The sequence below is a fragment of the Artibeus jamaicensis genome, unplaced genomic scaffold, assembly GCF_021234435.1.
Source record: "Artibeus jamaicensis isolate MK-2021 breed Jamaican fruit bat unplaced genomic scaffold, CSHL_Jam_final contig_1998, whole genome shotgun sequence".
NCBI lineage: Eukaryota > Metazoa > Chordata > Mammalia > Chiroptera > Phyllostomidae > Artibeus > Artibeus jamaicensis.
In genome coordinates, this window is record NW_026521407.1 from 2,554,748 (window position 1) to 2,580,244 (window position 25,497).

A 25,497-nucleotide genomic window follows, 5' to 3' on the forward strand; every position below is an offset into this window, starting at 1 on the left:
CTTTCTTCCACCTCTGCCCATCCAGGCTCTCTCCAGGAATCTGACTCAGGAAGTGAAAGTGAGGCACAGATCTTAGAATACTTACCTGGAGAGGGCAAAGACACCTGGCAGGCACAGTCATGGGGTGGGGGGAGCCGGGCTCTGGGCTCCCCGCATAGGGGGTGGGGGCTCGTTATAGACCATTCATCCAAAGAAATACTTCAAAGGTCCCTGACACATTTCCAGTGGATTTGGGCCTTTCTTCATGAGGGAAAATGACCTTTCCCACTTCCCTTTCCCACTCTGACTCTGAATCAGGCTTCATGTCCTGGCACTGAGCGTGGCAACTAATTTTATTAATGTACACACGAGGGGAAAAATACATCATTTCTGTGGGTTGATGGGAGACACATCTGCAGGCGCGGTGCTCTCACCTCACTCTGTCTTTACTGGCGAGATGAGTCGGACTGGTCAGGGCGGTAGGTGTTTGGGCACTGAGGTGGCTGGGATGGGAGGGGGTGTGCTCTGAACCTGGTGGTTACAGCTGCCCCAGGCTCTGGGTTCTCTGTCATGCCAAGCCCTTTCCCTGCCTTTTCTCTTTGGAGTTGAAGACCAACGGACACAGGCCTGTTGGTGGACTGAGGGCTTTGGATTCTTGGAAATTGTGAGTCCTTCTCTGAAACATTCCTCTCTTCACATTGCTCTTCTGGGGGAGAGTTCTTGACGACGGTGACATGTGAGGGACCCATAGGAATGACACCAGAACTGGGGCATGTTCTGGGACAGCACCAGTAACTCCCAGAAGTCATGGTCCTGCAGCACAGGAAGTTCACTAGGAGGGCACAAAAGGCAAGGCTATCGGCCTCAATGGCACTAACAGGAGGCAGTTACAAGACCGGGATATCTAGAGGAGACAAAACTTTGGTTGATCCTATGGGCATTGCAAACACTGTAAGGAGAGACAAATCACTTCCTGGGAATAGAAAAGTAAAAAAAGGGGGAAATAGCAGAGATCCAGCCTGATTCTGGAAAAAAAAAAAAAAGAGAGGTTTTTTTTTTTTTTTCTTTAATTTCCCTTTTAAATGGTAAAATAGCCTCTAGAATAGTCAAGTCAATTAACACATCATCACCATTCTTACCTGGTGGGTCAGGAGATGTAATCAGCTGGTTCACATGCACGGCCACCAGAAACTCATTTTACCTATGCGACACTCATCTTCCTACATCCCTGCAGCCCCGAGCATTAGCTGCAGATCATTTAAGAGTGGCCACCATGACTGGCCAGAGACAAGTGATTGTGATTAAGAGCACAAGTTCAGGAGGCCTCACTTTCTGTGTGTCCTTGAAGTTACTTAACCTCTCTAAACTTTGATTTCCTTATTTGAAAAAGAATAGCAATGGTGGTGCCCACATAGAGTTTCTCTGGGGACTGAGATAATGTATGCAGTGCCTTTGGTACACCAAACGCAAGTGTGCCTTGGTCTAGTCCATGCTGAGCTTATCACCATCTCAGCACAGTATCATCACCATCACCATCACCATCATGATGGCAGCTACCATTTATTCAGCAAGGCACCCCACTTTAGCAGGCCTTAATCATCCTTCAAATCCTACAAAATAGTCTATTTACCCCTGAAACTCAACTGTTGACCCTGGGCTTATTGACCAATCAACTTTGAAAGTGGATCCCGAAGGATGATGAGATTATAGTGATTTAAGGACATCAGCGGAGACATTCCTCACAGGAGAGAGACCTGCCCTATGCTCAGGGCAGAGTAGGAAAGAGGGGAAAACCCTGCACAATTTGTCCAGAGCCCATCGCTTGTGTGAGATTGTGTGAGCCACTCCATGTCCTCAAACCTTGATTCTCTTCATCTGCCACTTGAGGATTAGGTCATGTCTGCCTTGCCAACCTCACAGCATTGACCTGAGGATTAGATGAAATATAGTACCTAAACCGATGCGTGGAAGATGTTATTATTATACCTACGAAGAAAGCCCCTCGTCCGTCATTTGGACCCCCACTCCGTTCTCTCCTCCTTTCCTTCTCCCATCATTTGTTATGCGGAAGTCCTCTTCCCCGCATCCTGCCCCACCTGAAAATCGATCAGCTCTCCATTGATAGGCCTTCTGCTGTGTACAGTGAGACCTCTGCAGGTGTGCCTTGTATGTAACTGTGCTTTGCGGTCTGATCAGTGGTAAACTAGAGAAACCATTATTTGACTTAAAAGCAGAGGGCCAGCTCTGAGATCTCGGGGCTCCACGTGGCGTTCTGAGAGGCCCTGCTCAGTCTCAGCCACCTTCACTACCTGCAGAAAGGCCTTCACTGAAGAGCCATTTGCGAGGCTCTCAGCTCTAACTGAAGACTAACATTGAAAATGCCACTCGAGAGGAGAAGCGTGTGGCTTTAAGAGCCTGGGGTTTGGGAATCGGAAACATTTCACTCAAACTCTTGCTCTGCCACGTAAAAGCCGTGGGACCTCTTGAAAGTTAGGCTTTATGCTCTTGGAGCCTCAGGTTTTTTTCTTTTCTAAAGTGCACAGCTGTGACTGGACTTAAGTTAAATATATATTCAGAAGGGTGCTAGCACCGAGATAGTAGGCTGCCCAAAAAGGGTAACTATTACCATTATTAGTATTTATTGAAAAACATGTCAGTGCCTTTAGCCATTGTCCACCATGGGAGTAGAAGTCTATAATAATAGACAACAAATGACCCCATAACAAAGTATTCTTAGCAATCAGAGCCCAAGAAAGAAGTCTGTCCCCCAAAACTATCTATCTATTTAGTAGATGAGTAAACTTATCTTGACTCATTTAGGAAAAATATCAAAACTTTCTCCGCCTACAAAAATCTCTGCATTTCTTGGGGAATCTGAACCCGAGATGGACTTTGCTAAAGAATGATGAGAGGTATCTGCTGTCAGAGCTATTCACCAAGGTTCAACTGAGGGAGAAGTTCTCCTTGCTCCCAGCTGCCTACAGCCCAAACCTGCTGCTGAGTAACTATTCACGTGAGTGCCAGCCTGTACAAGGATGTGCCAGGAGCTGAGGGAATGGAATAACCAAGACTGGGGAGTGTCCAGTCTGGGGGGGGGGGCATAAGACCCCCTACTCCCAGGGAGACTCTAGTCTGATTATAGAGGCATAGCCCACATTCTCAGGAAATATCTATTCTTTTTTAAGATTTTATTTATTTATTTTTAGAGAAAAGGAGGGAGGAAGAGAGGGAAAAAAACATCAATGTGTGGTTGCCTCTTGCACGCCCCCAACTGGGGACCTGGCCTACAACCCAGGCATGTGCCCTGACTGGGAATTGAACCAGTGACCCTTTGCTTTGCAGGCTGGTGCTCAATCCACTGAGCAACATCAGCCGGGGGAGGAAGTATCTATTCTGATTGGGGAGGCAAAAAAGACCAAAACAGAATGCTGTTCGGCCTTTTCTGCCAAGAGGTTCAGAGCCAAATTCATTGGTCGATGCAGGAAGCACGTGATCACACCCTGTTAACATAATTATCTCCTCCTTTTCTCTGTGTGACTTCTGATCATTATAACTTCATTTGGACGATCATATTAAATAAAAACTTTCATCGTAGTCTGCTACAACAGCCCTCTTATTTTAAACAGTAGGAGCATAAATCACAATAAATATGTAAGTCACCATATATTTACTTAAAATTCCAGTACCAAAAAGTGAACGGAAGACAGTGGGGGCGGGTGTGAGCATCGGAGAGCTCTGATCCACTAACACACCTGGCTGTCACCGCCCCTTTGCCCAAGGCTGGGTCTAGGAGGAGGACAGTCCTCACTACCACACCTGATGTACTTCCTCAAAAGGCAAATTCCCAGGGTCCCATCCCGAACCTCTTGTGTCAGAATTTCCAGATGTGGCCTAGGAAACTACAGGCTTAGCAGTAGCCCCGCATGATTCATGCCATCAGGGAATCCAAAAAACACCAGGCCCCATATTTCTCTGAGGATGGTGAAAAGGCCATCAAAACCACCTGGAGGAGCTTCTTAAAAATGCAGATTCTTGCCCCCTCCCCTGCTAGGATCTACTGAATCAGAAATTCTGAAAGCGAGCCCAGGAATATGCATTTTTACGAGCACTCAAAGTTATGCCTATGGGCCGATGTTTATTCGCTGGCCCTTCTACAGTGTGAGTCACAGGGTGGTCAGGTCGGACTGTCTGGTCAGTCTGGTCAGCCTGGTCAGTCTGGCAGGAGTGAGGGGAATGATTAAAATGCACAGCGCCTTCCTCAGTAGGCAGCTGAGCAGCACAAACCCCTCCCCTATACAGGGTGTGGCAAAAGTTGGTTTACAGTTATGAGTATGCAAAACACAGAATTTCTTCTTGTATTATTATTTATTCACTGTTGTATTAGTATTTTTCATATGAGCCACTGTAAATCAACTTTTGCTCCACCCTGTATGCAATTCTGTGTTGTAGAGTTCTTGTAAGTTTTTACACACCACCTTCCTTCAGAAGCACTGGAGTTCTAACAAAGGGCTCCTTGTTCTTTTTGGTCGTTTCATCTGGTAGAATTAAAGCTTAAAGATCTTTGTTTCCAAATCTCAGAATCCACTGTCCGGTTGTTCAGCCCCCTCCGTGTACTCCATTACAGGGCCAGCTCTGGGGACAAGTGGCCTGGGCCTAGGCCAGACCGGCACAGCACGAAAGGTGTGGAAATCAACCTCTCACAGTTGACATGATTCTGCTGCTGGCACCAGTATTAATGATGGTCTCGATTTTAGCCGTAAGTGAAAGACGAGGCAAAGTGCACTTAAAGCAGTGGGGACGGATCAGTCACAGCAGAAATATACATGGCAGGGGGTGGGGGAAGGGGTCGCATTTCAATTAAGGTTAGTCTTAATTATCTACTTACCTGTATGTCTTAATCAACCCGGCCATCCACCTACCTACCCAACATTCCAGAAATATACACATATAGTGCTTGCCAATGAGCCAGGCACCTTCAGGAAGTACGGGTGGGCCTACCTATTTCCTGTCACATGGTTTTTGGCCAGCGATCAGGCAGTGACTGTACGCTTCCTGATGCTGTATACACGGGTCCCTCATAGCACCTGCATATCTTCTGCCAGGCCTCGGACCCAGTGGGGCTGAAGTGGCAATCACCACTAGATCGCTCACAGAAGCACCACGGCTGGGAGAATTCTTCAAGAGGAGGAGGGAGGACACGTCCAGCGGCCTCTTCCCACCAGAGCTCTGGCTGTGGAAGTAGCACTCCTGGGGCGAGGAGGAGTTTTCTGGAAAGGCAAAGCCATTGGCATTACTCATTTGTTCTCCTAGGCTCACAGCGCTAATTTCTGTCAAAAGCCTCGTCCGTCTAGGGTCTCCTGGCCTAAATCTGATTCAGAATCAGAATCATCCCTTGTTCCTTTTCTCCAAATAGGTTCTCTTCCCTGTTTTTTCATCCTTAATGCCCCCCACTGGTGCAGACTTAGCTGATCGAGCCTCGGCCGAATGAGGGTACTTAGACATAGCATTCTATTTTAATTGTTCTTGTCTTTCAATAAGACTAGAGGCTGCCTAAGGACAGGGTATGCACCCTCCTTCAGACTGGATGCTCCCCCCAAATTAGGACTGATTCTGTTGTTTACTCCATCCCCTAAGCTCTTGGCACTTCCCTGTACGGGTTGGCACTCACGTGACTGGTTATTTAACACCAGCTTTGAATTGTAGAGAGCTGGGGGCAAGGAGAACTTCTCCCTCAGTTGAGCCTTGGTGAGTAGCTCTGACAGATGCCGCTTCTTCAGGTTATTCTTTAGTAAAGCCCATCTCGGGTTCAGATTCCCCAAGAAGTGTTGGGATGCCATAGGCAGAGAAATTTTTGGTATTTTCCCCTGGAGGAAGTGCTCAGCAATTTGCTGTTTCTCGCATGTAAAAGAGACCACCCTGTCCATCTCTGGGCTGCTGCATTCGGAGCTGATCGTCACCATGGTGCTCAGGAGAGACTCAGGGGAGTCCGAGACCTGGGTAGCCGATTCGGAGGTTTCTGCTGAAGTTAAGGGCTAGAAGAGAAAACAATCCAAAATGAGGCCGTGGAAAACAAAGGGGTCCTTTCTATGTCATTCTTGATTTAAACAGACTGAGCTGATTTCATCAGCAGGAAGATGAGGACACAATGTGTAAAACGCTGGGGGAGAAGACGGTAGGGGGTGTCCACAGAGCTCCCTCTAGAGGTCTGTAAATATGGCAGAGATTTTAAACACCAGAGAATGGTAATCAGAGAAACATATTATTTCACAGTTATTAGGCCAGCAAACGTTAGAAGCTGTTGGTGGAATGGAGAGGCACAGGGACTCTTGTATATTGCTGATAAGCATGTGACAGCCATTCTGGGGAACCATCTAGAAATGCTTGGTCAAATAAGATTACAGATACCCTATGACCAGCAACCTTGTTCCTAGGTATACACTTAAAATAAGATGTTAGATAGTTCCTTTTAAAAAATTATGGATGCCAATGTTCTCAGCAACACTGTTCTCAGTAGCCAAAAGCAGCCAAATGTCCATGGAAAGATGAATGGATAAATGTGGTATATAATGGAATATATTCAGCCTTAAAAAAATAAGAAAATTCTGGCATATAATAGAACATGAGTGAACTTTGAAAATATTATGCTAAGTGAAATAAGCCAGACGCAGAAGTACAAATAGTGTATGGTTCTACTTATAAGAGGTACCTACAGTAGTCATAGATACAAAAAGCAAAATAGAAAGGAACAAAATAAGGCAGAAAAAACACTTGAAGAAATAATGACCATAAATTTCTCAAGTTCGTTGGAAGTCATCAATTTCCAAAACCAAGACGCTCAAGAATACTAAATATAATAAACACAAATAAAACTACACTCAGACACATCTTAACCAAACAGCTGAAATCCAGAGATAAAGAGAGCAGCCATTGAAAAAATGACACATTGCATATAGGGGACAATGTTATAAATTAAAGAAGAAAAAGAAAGAAGAAAGAAAGGAAGAAAGAAAGAAAGAAAGGAAGAAAGAAAAGAAAAGGGAAGAAAAGAAAAGGGAAGAAAAGAAACCAGAACATAGTGGAACATTTTTAAAGTACTGCAGGAAACATAATGTCAACCCAAAATTCTAGGTCCAACAAAAACATCCTTAAAGTAAAACCTAAATAGAGGAATTTTCAGATAAACAAATCCAGAAAACTCATCACCAGCATATAGGAGTACATTACAATAAATACTAAAGGGAGTTTTTCAGGCTAAAGAGAAATGACATCACACAATAAATAAATCCAAAGTAAATAGAAATAAAGTATTAATAAGGAATAGCAATCAATGAAATCCAAGGTCAGAAAATGAAACCTAAACCCAGTTCTTTGAAAAAAGTAAATACATCGATAAATTCCTAGCAACACTTTCCAAAAAAAAAAGTGAAAGAATAAATGAATTACCATATTGGGAATGAAAGAGAGTCTCACTACAGATTTTGCAGACATTAAAAGAATAATAGACTACTATATTGCCCTGGCTGGTGTAGCTCAGTGGATTGAGCTCAGGCCTGCGAACCAGACAATTGCGGTTCGAATCCCAGTCAGGGCACATACCGGGTTGCAGGCCGGTTCCCTGCAGGCCAGTTCCCAGCAGGGGACGCACAAAGGCAACCATACATTGATGTTTCTCTCCCTCTCTCCTTCCCTTCCCCTCTACAGATAAATAAATAAAATCTTTAAAAAAAAAAAAAAGAAGAATAGACTACTATAAACAATTTTTCATATATACATACAACAGTTAAAATGAACCAATACCTCAAAAATAAAAAAATCGTAACTGTTCAAGAAATTGAATGTGTAGTTTAAGATATTCCAAAAAACAACCCTTAAGACCCAGATAATTTTACTGGAGAACTCTAACCAAATAGTTAAATAAAAATAATGACAATTCTATACAATCTCTTCCAGAAAACAAAAGAGGAAGGAACACTTTCATATTTATTTTCTGCATTATCAGCATTATCTTAATATCAAAGAAAGACAAAGAAAGTAGAAGAAAAAAAACTACAGACCAATATCTCTTATGAATACAGACATAAAAATCCTCAACAAAACATTAGCAAATGGAATCCAGAAATGTGCAAAAAGGAAAAAAATACCCCCACCCTGACTGGTGTGGCTCAGTGGGGTGGGTGTTGTCTCACAGACGGAAAGGTTGCTGGTTGGATTCCCGTTCCCAGTCAAGGCACATGCCTGGGTTGCAGGCCAGCCCTCTCCACTGGGGGCATGCGAGAGGCCACTGATATTTCTCTCACACACTGATGTTTCTCTCCCTCTCTTTCTCCCTCCCTTGCCTTCTCTCTAAAAATAAATAAATAAAATCTTTTTAAAAAATACCCATGACTAAGAGAAGCTTATTCCAGTAATGCAAGGTTGGCTCAATATTTTGAAAAATCAATCTTTGTAATATATACCATATTAACAGTCTAAAGTAGAATTGTATAGTTAAGATTTTAGCATTTCAGAACATATAAATTTAATATTTTTAAAAAAGGAAAAATGGGGCTCAACAGGAAAAAACAGAACATAGAACAAGATATATAACCCAGTAAAATTTAAGTAAATTTTAAATTCATGCATTTAAGAAATCTTTACTTTGCAAAGAAACATACTAACAAAAGATGGTGGATAGAATGGAGGTGGGTATAGGGGGAAACGGGGCAAGTTACTGGGTTGGCCAAAAAGTCTGTTTAGTTTTTTTTTCATAAAATAAAATAAAAGATACATTTTTTATTTTCACTGATAACTATTGGTTTGTATATTTTGAGTGTGTTGGCTATCTCTGGCATGATATAAACGTTGATTATTCTCAATATCTCAGTTTGATTACTATCAACTCCAACTGGTCTACTGGTCTACCCAACTGTGGAGCATCATGCAGTGAGAAATTTTCACCATAAACTTTGGAAGCCACTTTCAACATGTTTGATCAGTCACAGCACCTTCTCCATATACTGCACAAATCTTTTTTTGTGTTTCAGTGGCATTTTTACTTTTCTTGAAATAATAAAGCAAAACATGCCAACAATGTTGCTTATTTTTTCTATCTTCAATATTAAAATGGCTGCATAAAAGTACACCAATTTTCTTTTTTTTAAATGCTCACTGATAATAACAGCTGTCAACAATACGATCTAACAACATTAAATTGTTCCGAACAAAGTTAAAGACAACTAAGTGCTACTAGAGCCATCTTATGGAAAAAAACCAAACGAACCTTTTTGCTAACCCAATACATAAATAAAACAGGTAAATGTGCTGAATGAACCAAGTGTGATGCAGCATCCTGAACCAAAGATTTTGATTGAATCAACCTCCTTCACATGAAATTTTTTAAAATGGCCCTGGTTGGTGTAGCTCAGTGGACTGAGTGTTAGCCTGCGAACCAAGAGGTAGCTGGTTCGATTCCCAGCCAGGGCATATTCCTGGGTTTTGGACCAGGTCCCCAGTAGGGGGCACACGAGAGGCAACCACATATTGATGTTTCTCTTCTCTTTCTCCTTCCCTTCCCTTCTCTCTAAAAATAAATAAATAAAACATTCTTTTAAAAAAAGAACCCATAAGAATTCAATCCTCATCTCTACTTATAAAAAGAAAATGTTGTTGCCCTACTTTTTTAATCTCTTTACAGTTAAGTAGTACTGCTTTAACTCAGGTTCAGGAGAAAAGAGCAAAGGCATTCTTAAGAAGTAGCAGTGATATTAAAATAAGAGCCAATGCTCACTGCATCCTGTGGGGCAGACCCCACTCTGAGCATTTTTGTGAATCCTTTCATTTAATCCTCACAGGAATCCACTGGGAGGCACGCTGTTTTTTTAGCTGGGGAAACTGAGGCTTGCAGAGATTAAAGTGACTAGACAGAAGCCATACATATAATAAAAGGAGACTCCAGGGTCCAAACTGTACTCTTTTGGTTCATGTCTGTGCTCAACACATAAAACTTACGGTCTTAACCCTTTTCGAGTGTCCAGTGGCGTTAACTGTATGTCCATCATTATGCAACAGATCTCTCAACTTTTCTAACCGGAAGAATTGAAGTTCCACACCCACTAAGCAACAACTTCTCTTTGTACCGCCCTGCAGCCCCTGGCCACCTCATTCCAGTTTCTGCTTCTGAGAGTTTGACTATGCTAGATACCCCATGTCAGTGGAATCTGTCTTTTCATGACTGGCTCATTTCACTTTGGAGGATGGTCTGTTTAAGTCTTTGGCTTATTTAAATGTGGTGTCATCGTTGTTCTGCAGCTGTAAGACTTCTGTATATATAACATGGATACTAACCCCTTCTCAGATATATGGTTTGCCAATATTTTCTCCCATTCCACCGGTTGCCTGTTCACTCTGTTGGTTAAGTTTGATGTAGTCCCCACTTATCTAGTTTTGCTTTAGTTGCCAGTGCTTTTGGTGTCGTATCCAAGAAATCATTGCCAAATCCAATGCCATGAAGCTCCACACTCTCTTAAAGGTGTTTATCCAACTGTGGGTTGTAAACCTATTAGCAGGTCATGAAATTAATTTAGTGGGTTGTAACGGATATTTTTAAAGAGAATAAAACAGAACAGCACAGAATAGAAAATATCCAAGGAGTCGCAATATTTAGTATGGCGAAGCATCATTGTACAAGTTTTTTCTAGTCGTGTATATATGTGATGGACTGCAAAATAAAATGGATCTCTGCTGTGGCCTGTGGTTAGAAATTTTAAAAAACATTGCCTTAAGCTATCCTGTGCTTGGGCCAAGCAAAGGCCCAAGATGCTGAAAATTTCCCGGTAGTTACAGTAGGGTCATCACTCAGCCTCTGGTGGGCCTAATTAGGATGAACTCCAAAGACCTGTGCTTACACTGTCAGGGCCGCGTTCCTGTGGCAACTTAGTATCTGCAAAAATAGAAAGTCAACTGTCACACTAAATTAATATTTCTGATGTGACTTGTATTGGCCTTGTTTGTTTTGATTTGGTTTTGCAGTTACAGAGGAGTTATAAGCATAAAGATTGTGTATCTGGTTTTATACTTGTATATATTTATAAAAACAATTTAAGTCTACAGTGGGGACCTCAGTTTTCTTTCATTTAAGAGGTGTCCATACATTAGCGGTATGTGAGAAACACTGTTTAGGTTTAAGAGTGCCCCCTCCCCAAGTTCATGTCACGTACAACCTCAGAATGTGACCTTAGTTGGAAAAAGGATATCTGTAGGTATAATAAGTTAAAACAAGGTCATAGTGGATTAGGGTGAGCCCTAAATCTGATGACTGGTATCCTTACAAGAGGACCACGTGAAGACATACAGAGGAGAAACAAAGGGGGGAGAGTCCATGCGACGACAGAGGCAGAGGCTGGACTTACGTGGCCACACGCCAAGGAATGCCAAAGATGGCCGGCAACCGCTAGTAAGTAGCACGAAGCAAGGAAAGCTCCTGAAGAGCCTTCAGATGGAGCCTGGCCCTGCTGGCACCTGTTTTCAGACTGCTAGTCCTCATAACTTGAGAGGATACATTAGCATTTTAAGCCACCAAGTGCATGGCAATTTGTTATAGCAGCCCTAGGATCCAAACAGTGGCAGCCAAATCCCCGAAGCACACACTTTACTCGGCCTAAAAAGGGGGAATACACAGGAAGGCCTTTCTAAAAGCCCCCAAAGTGTCAATCTCTACTCCTAGCAGCTATGCCATTCCACAACTGGGGCTTCTCGAGTGGGAAAATCAAGGCCCAGGGAGGTGACGTGGCTTACACAAAGGGCCACAGGACAACAGGGGTAGAGAAGGGACAAGAAAGCGGTACTCCCATCACCACCTCTCGAGCTCGGCCCTCTGGGCCGTCGACCACGCCACTCACCACAGTGCCAGTGAATATGTTCACCGCAGAGGCAGACTTGGCTTCCTTGATTCCGAAGGTGGGTTTACTGAGCTCCAGCCCAGAGCAGCTGAAAAACCTTGAATTTCTGAGGTCGGGTACGGAGGAGCAATGTCTCGCAGACGCAGGCTTGGGAGGAGCAGGGTCGTCCTCCTCCTTGGGGGTCTCCTGGTCAAGGCTGCTCTCTGTCTCATTTTTCTTTTCATCTCTGACATTCAAGAGCATGTCAAGTGCACAGGACTCTAAAGTCAATGGCTGGAAGGACTGGAAAGGAGGAAACCAAACACACAGCTCCTGGGAACCCAGCTCTGTCTAATTCCAGATTCATCTGCACCCAGGAGTAGGTACAAAGGAGATGCGGAGAAGGAAGGCAATCAGGGTCCAAGTCTCCTAGAGAGCTCATGGACGGCTTCTTGGGGTCTTTGAACCACTTCAAGCTATGACTTTGTATACTTTATGGCAAGAGACTCCATAGCTTTTATCAGATCCTCAGAGAGTCTGCAACCCCAACAAAGTTGTAGGAAAAAAACAAAAACACAAAACCCTTTTCTAATCCTGTCCCTTCAGGTGAGTCTTTGAGAAGAAGGTGATGGACTAAAAAATCAGCTGAATCTCTCCCCACTGAGCCAGGAGAGAAAGCCAGGCAGAGGAGGGGAATCCAGAGATTCCCATCACAGGACAACTGGCCCACAGCCAGGACATGGTCCACACTCAGAGCAGAGAACAGGCTAGAAGGACCTCGCTGTGGTCAGTCACCCATGTAATGTCCGGAGGATCCTGACTCCTAGAAGCTGCTTCCTGTGGCCTCCTTTCTCAGCTGTGCCCCTGGCCTTCTGGGAGGGAGTGTTACAACCCAAACTGGAGTTGAGGGCAATGAGTCTATGTAGTCCTGGAGCCTACTCTCTACGTGGGGATTCTGGTCAGCCTCCCAGCTCCTAACTCCTACTGGAGGAGGCAAGAAGGACAGACCAGTGAGCATCCACTCTGCCTGGATGGAAGGACCCTCTGAAGGAGGCCGGGCTCCTTGTGACTTCTAGGCTCCCCCTGCGGCGGCCCAGCCCGCCCTGCAGCCCCATTCCTTCAGTGTGTCTGGGCTCTGAGTAGTGGTCTCCTCGGCAACCACCCACGGATTGGCCCCAGCCGGGGAAGGGTGCTGGGCACCAGGGCTCCCCTCCCATCCAGGTTTACTTGTTTGGAGGCGTAGGTGGCGGCGGCCTTGTACTTCTGCTGTTGCGTCTGTTGCCAGCTTTTCAAGCCCTTGCCTCTCGCTTGTTCACCCGCCGACTCCCCCTGCATCTCTACCTTCTTTTCTTTTGTTTGGAAGGATTTTTTCTCCTCTTTTAGCCTCAGCTTCTGAATCAGCTGCCTGCCCATGGAGGAAAAGTGACTGTCATGTGGGTTAGGGAGGGGCTTCATGTGAGGGCCCCTCCTGGAGGGGTAGACAAGACCAGGCGGAGAGCAGAGACCTCCACATTCCGTCCACCCTAGCATGTCTAGTCTGCTCAGATGATTGAAGGTCATAGAACCGGAGGTGAAGGAGTCATCCGTTCACATACCATTCTCAGTCTAAGCAATAGAATCCATACAGAGACGTGCAAGAAGGGGACTCCACTCCACACCTGTCTCTCGCCCCACCTCCCAGTAGGCCAGATCCCATGCATGGCAAGTGCTGGGAAGAGGTCTGGGCAGGAGGCCAAAGTCAAGGGCTCCCACATTGGACTTCTGCATATCCTGGGCCTGTCTGACTAGCAATGTGGTAGAAATAATGTAGTCACATGAGTCAGGAGACAGGAGCTCAGTCTCTCTTCTGTCATTATCTCTACACGATGTCTTCTCTGTCCTGCCCTCTCCTTCCACGAAATGAGGTGGTGGGTGGGCACTGGACCGGAAGGCATGAGTCCCTTCCAGCTCTTAGATTATATACCTGCTGGAACCAGGAGGCAGCTCTGAGGGGCTGGGCATCCAGGAGTGGGGTGGGGGTACCTGTCTCAGGGGTGAGTTTCTAGAAACAGCCACATATCTACTTAACACCCCACAACAGGGAACCTTCCAATTCCCGGTTCTCGGAGACTAAAGCAAATGTTTCCCCAGCCACGAGTGCAGCTCACGGGCCCTCCTCGCAGCCCCAAGCTGGTCACCCGCAGGCAGAGCACAGTCCCCTCGACACCCCCGCCCACCCCCAGGGAGCCGTCCTACCGGGCATACAGCTCCCGGGCTCTGGAGGCGACAGTGTTCTGGAAGAGGGAGCTGCTGTCCTGGAAGAACTTCTCATACTTCTCCGAACTCAGGCTGGGATAAATCATGCGGAACCCTCCACAGTTCTCCTTCTCATACTTCTCAGTCATCGCCAGACGCAAGGCCTGGAAACCCTTGACTTCCTCGATCCTGTTGGCAACCAGAACACAGGGCTGTGCTGGGACATGGCCCAGTGCTCGGAAGGAACATGGCCACACTGGACGTCATCTAGGGCCAGGCGGAGGCGGCCTTGCACGCAACGGTCATCAATCGGTCTTCCCTACACGTGGCCCTGAGAGGCGGCCTCCCGGGAGAGCCCACGCCGTAATGCATTAGGAGCTGATTAGAACAGTCTTTCCGACACTTCACTCAATTCTCTCCTGTTACAAGAAAAGCCCATCCCCTCTTGGCTTAGTTCTGACCCGGCAGACTGTCCCCACCTTCCCGATCACAGCCCCTGCTACCCTGTCCTCTGGAGAACGACAGCTTGTGTTTTGCTAAATCTGAGGGGCTTCTTGGATGAGCATGATGAGTTTTATGAGCTGTGATGATCTCATCCTTCCTCACAGTCCCCTGGGAAGGTGGAGGCCAGGGAAGGAGGAGTGGTCAGTCCCTTTTACAGCAGGGAAACCAAGTGCCACTGAGCTATCCAGGGCCAGGTCGAGGGGAGGAGGATGATTCAGGAGAGAGCCCTGGCTCATCACCTGATGAGTCTTTTTTTTTTTTTTTTAATTAAAGGAGGGAAACATCAATGTGTGGTTGCCTCTCGCACACCCCACACCAGGGACCTGGCCTGCAACCCAGCAACCCAGGTATGTGCCCTGACTGGGACTCAAACTGGCAACCCCTTGGTTCACAGGCGGGCACTCAATCCACTGAGCCACACCAGCCAGGGCCAGGCCAGCCTTCTTGGGAGTGGAGAACTCATTAAAAAACGGGCTCCCTGAGGACAAGGAGTGCTGCTGTACCTGCTCTCCCGAGAACGACACTGCTGCAGGAACCGGCCCCGTTGTCTCTCCTCCTCCAAGACTCTCTTTTTGTCACAGCTTCCCAGGTTGATCAGGACCAAGGTGTCATACAGCAGCCTGTCCTTCACCTCTTTGTCCACGTGGGAGTCCGTGGAGAAGCTCGGAGAGTGGTTGACCTGTGAGGGCAAGACGGCAGCTGGGAGCTGGGCTGTCCAGAGTGAAAGCAGAGCGTGAGGCCCAAGCGCCACCTCTGGGGAGCCACCTAAGCCCACCTGGGGGGCCCTGGCTACCAAGACGACTGGGAGAGGGAGAGAAGGTCTGGCCTGGAGCCACAGGGAGGAAAGGAGGAAGTGGAACCCCCTCTGGTTTAACTAGCTTTTATTTTAGTCCTTTCTTCTTGAGAAGCATCAGGAAGGGCTCCGTCCTCGGTTTCCCCTCTGTCGTGTGTGTGATGATCTCTCACGTGCGCTGTGCGTCCACAGGGCAGGTGGAAGGGTCGGTCCAAAGGGCTGGACAGGAAGGTAGGGCGTAGAAAGGAGTGATGCACTCGGGATCCTGACCAGGGTTTCGGGGGAGCCAGGTGGGGGAAGGGAGAAGACTCATTCCCGCTCACAGAAAAGTCCATATTGTTCAGAGGTGCTATGTGACATTTGAAGAGTTCTAGCAGTTTCTGCAGGCTTGTTCCTGATAGCTAATTCCGCTCTTTGGGTAACAGCCATATTCCCACCCATACCTGGAAACGAAGACTGGGAGGGAAGGAAAGGCAAAGCCCCAGGTACCTGACCTGTAATTTTGGGTTCTCTGCTCCGGATGCTGACTAGCTGGCACTAGCATCTCTGACTTGTACCACCCCCGCCCAATCTGGAAAAGAGAGCCACCAGAAGCTTCTCTTCCTCCTCCTCACACCACCCTGTGGGCCTAGGGGAAGCAGGAAACTCACTGAGTGCTCCCCCCTCCCCCGCCCCCCACCCTTCCTGTGGCCATAGACACCAGGCCGTTCTCTGTTAGTGTTTGGAGCTGAGTGGTTCCGTCCTGAGAGCCAGGCCTGACAGCTCCCATCTGACCTTCAAATCCATCAACCCGGCTTTATTTTTATTTTTTATTACTTAAATTTTTTTTTCAGCCCTGCCTGGTATAGCTCAGTGGATTGAGCACCAGCCTGCAAACCAAAAGGACGAGGGTTCAATTCTGAGTCAGGGTGCATGTCTGGGTCACAGGCCAATATGTTTCTCTCCCATATTTTCTCCATCCTTTGCCCTCTTTTTTTAAAAAAGATTTTTATTTATTTATTTATTTATTTATTTATTTATTTATTTATTTATTTATTTATTTAGAGTGGAAGGGAGGGAGAAAGAGAAGGTGAGAAACATCAGTGTGTGGTTGCCTCTCACATGGCCCCCCACTGGGGACTTGGCCTGCAACCCAGGCATATACCCTGACTGGGAATTGAACTGGTGACCCTTTGGTTCACAGCCCAAGCTCAATCTACTGAGCTATACCAGCCAGGGCACCCCCTCTTTCTAAAAATAAATACATAAAATCTTTTTTTTAATAAAAATAAAATTTCTTTAAAAAGTTTTTTTCTATCCTCACCCAAAGACATACTTATAGAGAAAGGTAAGGGAGGGAGGAAGGGCAGGAGTGAAATACCAATACAGAGAGAAACATCAATTGGTTACCTCCCATACAGGCCCCCCTGGGGATTGAACCCACAACCTAGGCATGTGCCCAGATCAGGATCTAACCTGTAACCTTTTGGTCCATGCTTCAACCAAATGAACCATACTGGCCAGGGTCATCAATCCAGCTTTGATGAACAACACCCCCTTTCTGGGAGACAACTCAGTTAAAAAGGGAGAGCTGTCTTTAGAAATCACTCGGTGCCTCAGATCAGCGTTTCCAAGCCTCCGTGAACCTCAAAAAGGCACAGGAGTTCTCCAATTCCTGGCCATCTACCCCCCTCTGGTGGCCACTTCTCAGCTAAGGGACAAGCCCCAGGCAGCAAGCACTGTGGGAGGAACCGGAGCAATTCAGTCGATTAAACATATCTAGCTGAGCTGGGAGGGCAGACAGGTGAGCCTGAAGCTAGCCGACCCCAAGGACAGAGGCCAGTTTTCACCCTCCGCCCAGCCTCCCTACCTCCAGCAGCCAGGGCTTGAGTTTGCGGTCCAACAAAATGTCGAAGCCCAGGATCTCAAAGCAGGCGCTGTTGAGCGTGTGGTTGGGGAAGCAGGTGTGGTAGTTGTGCTTGATGATGGGGTGGGCCGAGATGATGGTCTTGATGATGACATCCTCGATATCTCTCCATACCTGATCCACATTGTAGCCGTGGCTCTCCATGTACTTGTTGAAGGTGGAGAGCTTCCTGGAGGGGAACCGAAGCCTAGGATGAAGGGCAGCCCACCTCCGGTCGTCTAAGGCCACGGCATGCTGGCAGCCAGAAACTTCTGGGGAAAGTAAGGTGCCCCAGAGCCAATAGGGATGGGCGCCCAGGAGCTGAGGAGTCACCAGGACCACGTCAGCTCAGAAGAGGCCTGCGGGAGCCTCGGGGCCACACTCCTCAGGACTCCACAGCCCTGGAGTGGACACAGATATAATGAAATGTGAGACCTGCTTGGGCACTTTCCCTGTGACCCACAACACAGCGAACGCAGGGGAGGGAAGAACTGGGAGGTAGTCAGTATGAAAAGCAGATTGTTGCAGAAGATGGGGAAGAGAAAGAAGAAGAAAGGTGAAAGGAAAAGAGAGGGAGAGGAGGGAGGACTCTGCCTGGCAACAAGACCCAAAAGGCCAGGGCGCTATTCTAACCTTCAAGGAGCTCAAGTACAACAGGGGACACAAGATAGGCATGTGTATCAAGCAAAGGGCAGGTAGAGGCTCCAGCTGCTGTTGACCCTAAGGGCGGTGGGAGTCCAAAGGTGGAAAGGTCACTGTGGGTGGTTACACTCAGATTTCACAGGCTTGTTCTTAGAGACGGAGCCCAGTCCTCTCACCTGGTAAGTGAGGAAGCAGATGCCCACAGAGAAGATGGGTTCACCCACACTACAGTGGCTACGCGGCTGGACCAGAGCCCAGAACCCATCAGAGGAGGCAACTCGGAAGCTTAGTAAAACAGAAGGGCTGTCAAGAATGTTACCCCATGTTTCCCAGCAGAACTGAGCAAAGGGAAAGAGGTGGGAATGAGCGAGGCCTATATATCAAATGTAAGCTAAAGAGTGTCCCTGCCCTGGCTGGTGTGGCTCAGTGGATTGAGTGCCAACCTGCAAACCAAAAGGTCACTGGTTCGATTCCCAGTCAGAGCACATGCCTGGCTTGCAGGCCAGGTCCCCAGTTGGGGGTGTACAAAAGGCAACCAATGGATGTTATCTCACACATTGTTTCTTTCCCTCCTTCCTCCCCTTCTTCCCTTCTCCCTAAAAATAAATAAATAAAACATTTTTTAAAGAATAGAGAGTGCCCTGGCAGAACGCCATGGATGAAACTGTACAGGCAGGGGTGCCTAGAGGTTACGTTGTGGCCTCAGAAGTTTCCATTCCGGCTCTGCCACTCCCTAAAGGTGCCTCCTCGGGCAAGTTACTTAACTTCTTTACACTTGTTTCTTAATGTGTAAAATCGGGATGATGATACTGCGGTGTGTTTGTGAGGATTTACTGGACTGAGGTATGCAACTTTCTGGCCTACTGCAAGTACTCAAAAAATAAAATGTTGACTGTTCGTGTAATAGTAAGAATAGTGGAAAGCGGGGTCCTGTTAAACTAGAGTCACTTGGACTTGATGTCCCAGGCCCCCAGGAGCCACACTGCTTACTGAGAGTGAAAGTAGTGAGTGTGTGCAATGGGTAGTAATGACAGCGCCCACATGCATGGGGGTCACTGTGCTTCAAAGCCCATTCATACACATCATCTCAATAGGTCCTCCAGCATGTGCGTGAGGCTGGCCAGCCCGAATTCTTATTTTATTATGTCATTTTACAGGTGAGAAAATGAGGGTGCAGAGAGGGTAGGCTGAGATGCTGGGAGCCAGGGGGAAAGAGCGAGGAGGTCAACCCAGGCCTCGAGTCTAAGGCTGAAGTGAGGTCTGGGCCTGGTGGAAAGAAGGGGACAAAGGGACATTTGAAGGAGAGATGTTCACGATTCAAGGATTTGCTGGAAAAGGAACCTTCCAAGATGACACCAAAGTCTAACGCTGCAGATTAAAAAGTGCAGAAGGAGAAGCTGGGCAGGGGGACCAGTTTGGAACGCTGAAGTGGAAGCCGGGAGAGGGAACACATCCGCGGTGGGAAAGCTGAGCTGGAAGCGACAGGGAGACATCCGCGTGCAGCTGAGAGGAGATGGGCCTGGAGCTCAGGGGACAGCGGCCAAGCCACCGAGGACAGGGCGGGGGCCGGGGGAACAGCTGACTGCTCCAGCAGAGAGGGTGGATGGAGAAGATCAGGGGATGGGGTCAGACTGAGGGAGAGGTGAGGAGAAGGGGTGAGAAGGAAGAGGAGGAAGGAGGAGGAAGGCAGGGCTGCAGAACAACGCCCTACACCCTCACCTTAGTCCTGGCACTCCGTGACACCCCTGGTCACGAGCACCCCAAGCTGGTTGTTGGAGCGCCAGTTCTCATAAGAGGAGGGAAATGAGGACCCTTCAATTATATGCCCTTAGACTAAGAAAAAAAAGGATAACATGAACTTCGCACACTGCCCATGTTGCTGTCATAGGTCATTCGAGCTTCACAGTGTCCCTATGAGGTAGGCAGGGCAGAGAATATCAGGAACAGAGTCTTATCACCCTCATTGTAAAGGCCAAAAAATGGAGGCTCAGAGCAATGAAGGGACTTGCCCAAGGTGACTCGGGGCAACTGGCCTCACCGAGCACCGCGGCTCCACAGGGAGCAGCGCAGGAGGCTCAGCTGGCGCCCACAGTCCTGGTGGGGAGACCGGGTGGGAGGGCTTCGGGCTAGACGGATGGCTGGTGCCTCCTGGAAACACCCGGCCACACCCAGCACGTCCCCTCCAGCAGGCTTCACCTAGTGATTTTCCATCTGCTTTTTGGAACCCTGCCACCGAGGGCATCGCAACATCTCCCTGTGCACTGTGTGTGCCTCTCCGATGCCCTGAAGTCAAACACGTTGCCGTTTATCAGTCCATTGAATCAGTGCAGGAAAAGGAGCGCGTGCTCTGGAGTCCGGCAGACCCACCTCCTTGTCCCCCCGTCACATTTAGAACTGCGTGACCTTGGGCAACTTACTTAAGCTCTTGGAGACTTGGTGTCCATATTTGTAAAATGGAGATGGTGCCTAACTCATAGTTCTCCACCTACAAAGGGTAAATTATAACACCTCTGCCTCGGTGTGGTAAACATTTACTGGAAAAAAAAAAAAAACCCCAGCACTCAGAGCACCTGGCTCAGGCCCCAACACACAAGAGGCCTCCACAAACACTTCCTCTTACTCTCCCGTCCATCTCGTCATATTCACATTCTTCAGTCCCCTTTCTCTTTAAAACTCCAGCGAGACAGGATTAGACGGCGGCATGCACAGAAAAGCTGCTTGGGAGGATACTCACGCATTCCACTCATTTTTTCCCTCCTTCTGGAGAATCTTAAAGCCAGCTAGCCACACACACGTCAGGTGACACCAGGCATCGCCACACAGCGTTTGAGAATCTCCACTGGAGCGACACCCCAGGGAACCACAAGCTGAGGGACAACTGCCTGGCACGTCCCTTCCCGGAGGCCGAGCAGCAATCAGCAAATATCGGTTTGGAAATGTCTCAAGGGCCAATTGTAACAACAGTGAGTCTTGGGTGTGTGTGTGTGTGTGTGTGTGTCCTGCTGGGGAAACAGTTCGTGTTTATCTCTCCTCCTCCTCCCGCCCTCCTAAGGTTTACAACATGGCCTTCTTTTAATGATTAACCGGCAGAGGGCAGAGACTGAGGAGTCTGTTGTGGGTTTAGAGGCAGAGAGATACTTTCTGAGAGCACCTGACCCCCGATGGAAGCCCTGCTGGGGGCTGGCAGGGTTTGGGCAGAGCCCCCAAGAGCAGCCCTGAGACTGGCAGGGAAAAGAAGGAGACGTGAGGCCACTAGCTTACCTCTTGCTGCCGGAGTGAGCATCTTGAATGAAATTGGAGCTGTGCTTATTAATGGAGTAATTAGTCAGGTGCATGCAGACGTCATCCTGGGGGAAGAGACACAAGTCTGTGGGCTCAGAGCAAGGGCAGGTCCCGTTTCCCATCTGTGCCCTTGCACGGCCCCTGAGGCTTAAAGAGATGGAGAAGAGAGGAGAAGTCTCAGGGCTTACTGAAACTGGTCAGAGAGGAAGTCAGAGGGGGTACCCTACAGTGTAAGAAACTCCAGTTCCTCCAGAGATTGGGTGGTGCCCTGCCTGAGGGACACGTCAGGGGTGTGGAACGGCAGCCCTGGCTTTGCCATCAGGCAGACTTGGCCTTGAGTCCCAGACTGATCTCTTCCTAGTGCTGTGACCTTGGACAAGTCCTTCTGCTCTCTGGGTTTCCGTTCCTCTCTGCAGAGGGAGGTGGTGATCCATCCCTATTTCTGGGGGCCCTGGCGAGGGCTAAAGGAGAGAATGTTTGCAGCCCGGCACGTGGTATAAGTGTTCAGCAAGTAATAGCCAAATCCACGACGTTTGTGAGTGTGGATTTAACTAGGATTTTTATCACGCTCAGGGAGGAGGGTAAGGCGACATGCCCCCTGAACTCACCAGGTTTTCTGTGCAAGGGTGAGAGTAGGAGGTGGTGGCGAAGCGGGCCAGTCCCTCATTATACGTAAAAATCCTGAGAGGGTCACAGGATGTCATCAGCACGTAAATTCGTAGGTCAAACTTGAACCCGTCGATGATAAAGGGCTGGGAGGGGAGAAGAGAAACCACACAGGCATTGGAGGAGGAACTGGGACTCGAAGATCATTGGTGCCCATCTGTTCTTGTGGTGTCGGCTCCGGCGTGGGCTCTGGTTAGAGAGTGCAGACTCTCTGGTTAGAGAGTGCAGCCTGGGCCAGGGCTGGGGACGGGGAGGGGGGTTTGGGCTCTGTGACCCAACACACGGCCTCGCAGAAGTCACTAAACCACACTGTGCCTCAGTTTCCTATTCTGCCAAATGGCCTGAGGACCCGCCTCTAAGAGAACTCCCATCGGCTAAACAAACATTACAAAGTCCTGCAATGAAGAGCATGTTGTCACCACCCAGGACGAAGCTGTCATTGCAGCGCTGTGAGAGTTCTCCCCGCAGTGCTGACCTCAGTGCTGCCTGAGCTTCCCCCTCCACACACTTCCAGAGGGCTCCCTCCAGCATGGGCCAGACCACTGTGACCTCCCGTGACCTCTGTGACCCCCAGTCACGGAGTAGAGTGGGTCGCCATGATCTGTCCAGGACGCCTCCCCTCTCCCCAGTGAGCTGGACCTCCACAGACCAAAGGCGCTCTCTCGGCCTTTGTCTGTTAGAGGCAAGGGGCCAGCCTGGCAGGGCCAGACCCATGCACAGGGAGGGCTACAAGGATGAGGCACACTCTGGCCCAGGCACATGTCACATCCCTGGTCAGAAGGCTTGGTCAGACAAAGTCCAAGGCAGAAGACAGGACTCGCCTTTATACTCCTCCCGCCCACCCGCCCTCCGTTCTCTCATTTCATATTTGGTCCAGTGGAGCTACCGCCAGCGGCCACTGTGGGGATAAAATAAATAATCATGATGAAGAAGTACCTTTGAAATATAGAGCTGACAGATCATGTCCTCCCCTGGTTTGATTTCTTTCACCGTCCGGGTGATGAATATACCTCTCCCTTGGCAGCCTGAATCCGGCTTACAAATGTATGTCTTATTTTTTCTTGACCTGCTGTAGTTCTGCAAATCTCCCCAGCTACCAGAACAGGGAAGGAACGAGATACACTTTTAGCTGGGGAGCAGTAAAAGGAATGCTAGCTCTTTATTTAAAAAACAAGCGAAAACAAATGTGACAAAAGCCTCGCACTTGATAGACAGACGCCCAGAGGGCCGGTGATCGGAGGGACACACACGGTGGAGCGGAGATGGGCTTTGGAGGGAATTCGGGCCTGGATGAAACCCGGCAGCACCCGTTACCAGTGTAGCCCTTTGCAAGAACTTGACCTCCGTGGGCCTCAAGTCTGTCATCTGCACCATGAGCATAATGATGCCCATCTTGTCCCTGTGGTCATGTAGAGAGCGTGCTCATACATACCGCACATCCCGTGACATCGGCCACAACCAGGGAGTTTGATTTTCCAGGTCCGCAGAGCGGAGATCTGGAGTTTGGGCTTGGGCTCGGGCCCAGTGGTGCGGCCCTGGGTCAGTCTCTTGCCCTGCTCTGGGCTCAGCTTCCCCCTTTAACATCTCCACTCCAGCCAGAGTGTGAGAGAATAAGTACCATTTTGAACACGCTTTGCAGAAAATATATTCCGAAGAAAGCAACTTAGTGAACTATGAGTCTCAGTCTTGCTCTATTTCCTGATTTGCCTTTTAACTCAAAGGAGCCTCGTGACCATGAGAGAAGTCACTCAACTGTGTCCTCGGTGGCGACAACCTCTGGAGGCGCCTGTTGACCTGACTGATGGCAAATGCATTTTCTTCTAAGTTGCTGCTAAGCCCTGAAAGTTGTTCTAGACAAGTGAGGAAGTCTGGGAACCCCGGAGCTCTGGGTTCAGGAAGGCACCGGGCAGAGAAGGAAGTGTGGGATTTCTGCAGGGCCCGTGCTATACGAGTCTAATTCTGATGGCGACACTCAGTGTCCCCTCCACCTCATCTCAAAAACCAGACTGCACTCGGTTTGTGTTCATGTCATCTCACGTTTCTCCTGTTTCTTGGTGGAGTGGTCCAGAGTATTTTATGTACCAGGAGTGGATGTCCAGTTTCAAGATGGATAAAGTGAGACCAGAGGTGGGGAAGCGCTGACCGCTGTCCATGGCACTGCCTCGGGACAGCGGGCAGGCATTCCTCCTTGCTCCTGACCTGGGCGTTAACCATCACCTCTCTCCCTGTGGACATGCCCATGGTCTTTAAAAATCCAGAAACTACACAGTTAAAAGGCTGAAACAAGTTCAAAATCAACCGCTTTCAAAGTCAGGAGTCAATTCTCATCCCAACAGCAGACTCAGGCTCCGAGGCACCCAAGCCCTAAATGCCATCTAATTCTATAGGCAGAGCCTGGTATTTTCTCAGCCTTGGCCATGCCCGACATCCCTTCTCTTCCTGAACTGGAGAGAGATGGCCGGTCCCAGGGGAAATGGAACTGGGGCTGGCAGAGGAGGAGAGGGCACAGGTGGGCACTCACTCGGCAGGAAGACACCAGGTCCGAGGGAAAAAGTGGAAATCTTTAGGAAACAGCTTTAACATGCGGGTCATATTCCTGGCCAGCAAGTCCTTGCGACAGATTTCACTCATCCCCGGGAAGTGATTGATTTTCTGCAAAGGAAGCCAGAGTTCATGAACAGTGGGGGACATGGCAGTACCGTGAGATCCCCTTGGGGGACCAGAGACCCCACAGGGTAGATGCCACACTTTTGCTGAGAACCAGCTCTGACCCAGATACCTGGTAACTTTTCCTTTTTTTAAAGAAACTTTTAAAATTTATTTATCTTTAGAAGGGAAGGGTAGGAGAGAGGGAGAGAAACATCAATGTATGGTTGCCTCTCGTGCGTCCCCTGCTGGGAACTGGCCTGCAACCCAGGCACGTGCCCTGACTGGGAAGTGAACCGCGGTTGTTTGGTTCGCAGGCCCGCACGCAATCCACTGAGCTACACCAGCCAGGGCTTAGATACCTGGTAACTTTTCATTTCCATCACCCGCTCCAGCGACACCGAGAAGTCGGTCCAGTACAGAGTCCAGTCGTCGCTTTCCCCTCCCTCTCGGAGGCCGTACTGCTGGGCAGCCCTGCGCACTGTCAAGGGGTTGGAGAAAGAAAGGCCTGTTAGCCCAGGGAGTGAGGGAGGAGCACTGAAGTGAGACACCTCGGCTCCTGGGGACCGAAAGCCACCTTGCTCTGCTGGGTCACATCACTGCTGCGAGAGAAGCACAGAGTCGAATGCTATTCAAGAAGATGGCTCCCTGCCCGCCCCCCACACGCACAATCCCCACAGGTGGTTATCGGGGTGAATGTTTTGTCTGCCCTGGCTCCCCCTGGCCAGGAAGTAGGCCTCTGGCTTTCCCCCAAACACGAAGGTCTGAATGTCCAGGGAATAGAAACCAAAATCCTTAACATCAGCCAGACCCGAGCTTAATTAGTAAGGTCAACTGGCAGGAAGAAAATCACACGATGTATTTCAAAACCACAATATTCTATGATGCCCCTTTTCCCCCTTTCCCTGTTAGTACTGATAACTGATTTCAACACCAACTCAAATGCCTTCAGGGGCCTGGGAAGGAGCAGCGCCCGCAGTGGCCAGCGGAGTCAGGACCAGCCTAAAGCA

The 25,497-nt window shown here is 48.5% G+C and overlaps 1 protein-coding gene across 2 annotated transcripts; it reads right to left on the bottom strand.

Moving 5' to 3' along the window:
* Positions 1-357: 357 nt before the first annotated feature.
* On the bottom strand, positions 358-24,968 carry TTLL6 (tubulin tyrosine ligase like 6). 2 transcript variants are annotated; one of them, XM_053673252.1, is made up of 13 exons: positions 24,850-24,968; positions 24,363-24,493; positions 22,778-22,934; positions 21,784-21,927; positions 21,155-21,240; positions 17,216-17,441; positions 15,077-15,252; positions 14,070-14,258; positions 13,062-13,239; positions 11,856-12,137; positions 5,648-6,011; positions 4,978-5,246; positions 358-1,004 (listed from the first exon to the last, which is right to left on the bottom strand). In XM_053673252.1, exons 1-12 carry the CDS (start codon positions 24,868-24,870, stop codon positions 4,978-4,980), a joined length of 2,223 nt encoding a protein of 740 aa, XP_053529227.1. In that variant the 5' UTR covers positions 24,871-24,968; the 3' UTR covers positions 358-1,004. The 2 variants fall into 2 exon arrangements, with proteins under 2 accessions (XP_053529227.1, XP_053529219.1); XM_053673244.1 differs by lacking the exons at positions 358-1,004; positions 22,778-22,934; positions 24,363-24,493; positions 24,850-24,968 and adding an exon at positions 1,547-1,906 and having other exon boundaries at positions 21,784-21,923.
* Positions 24,969-25,497: the final 529 nt, after the last annotated feature.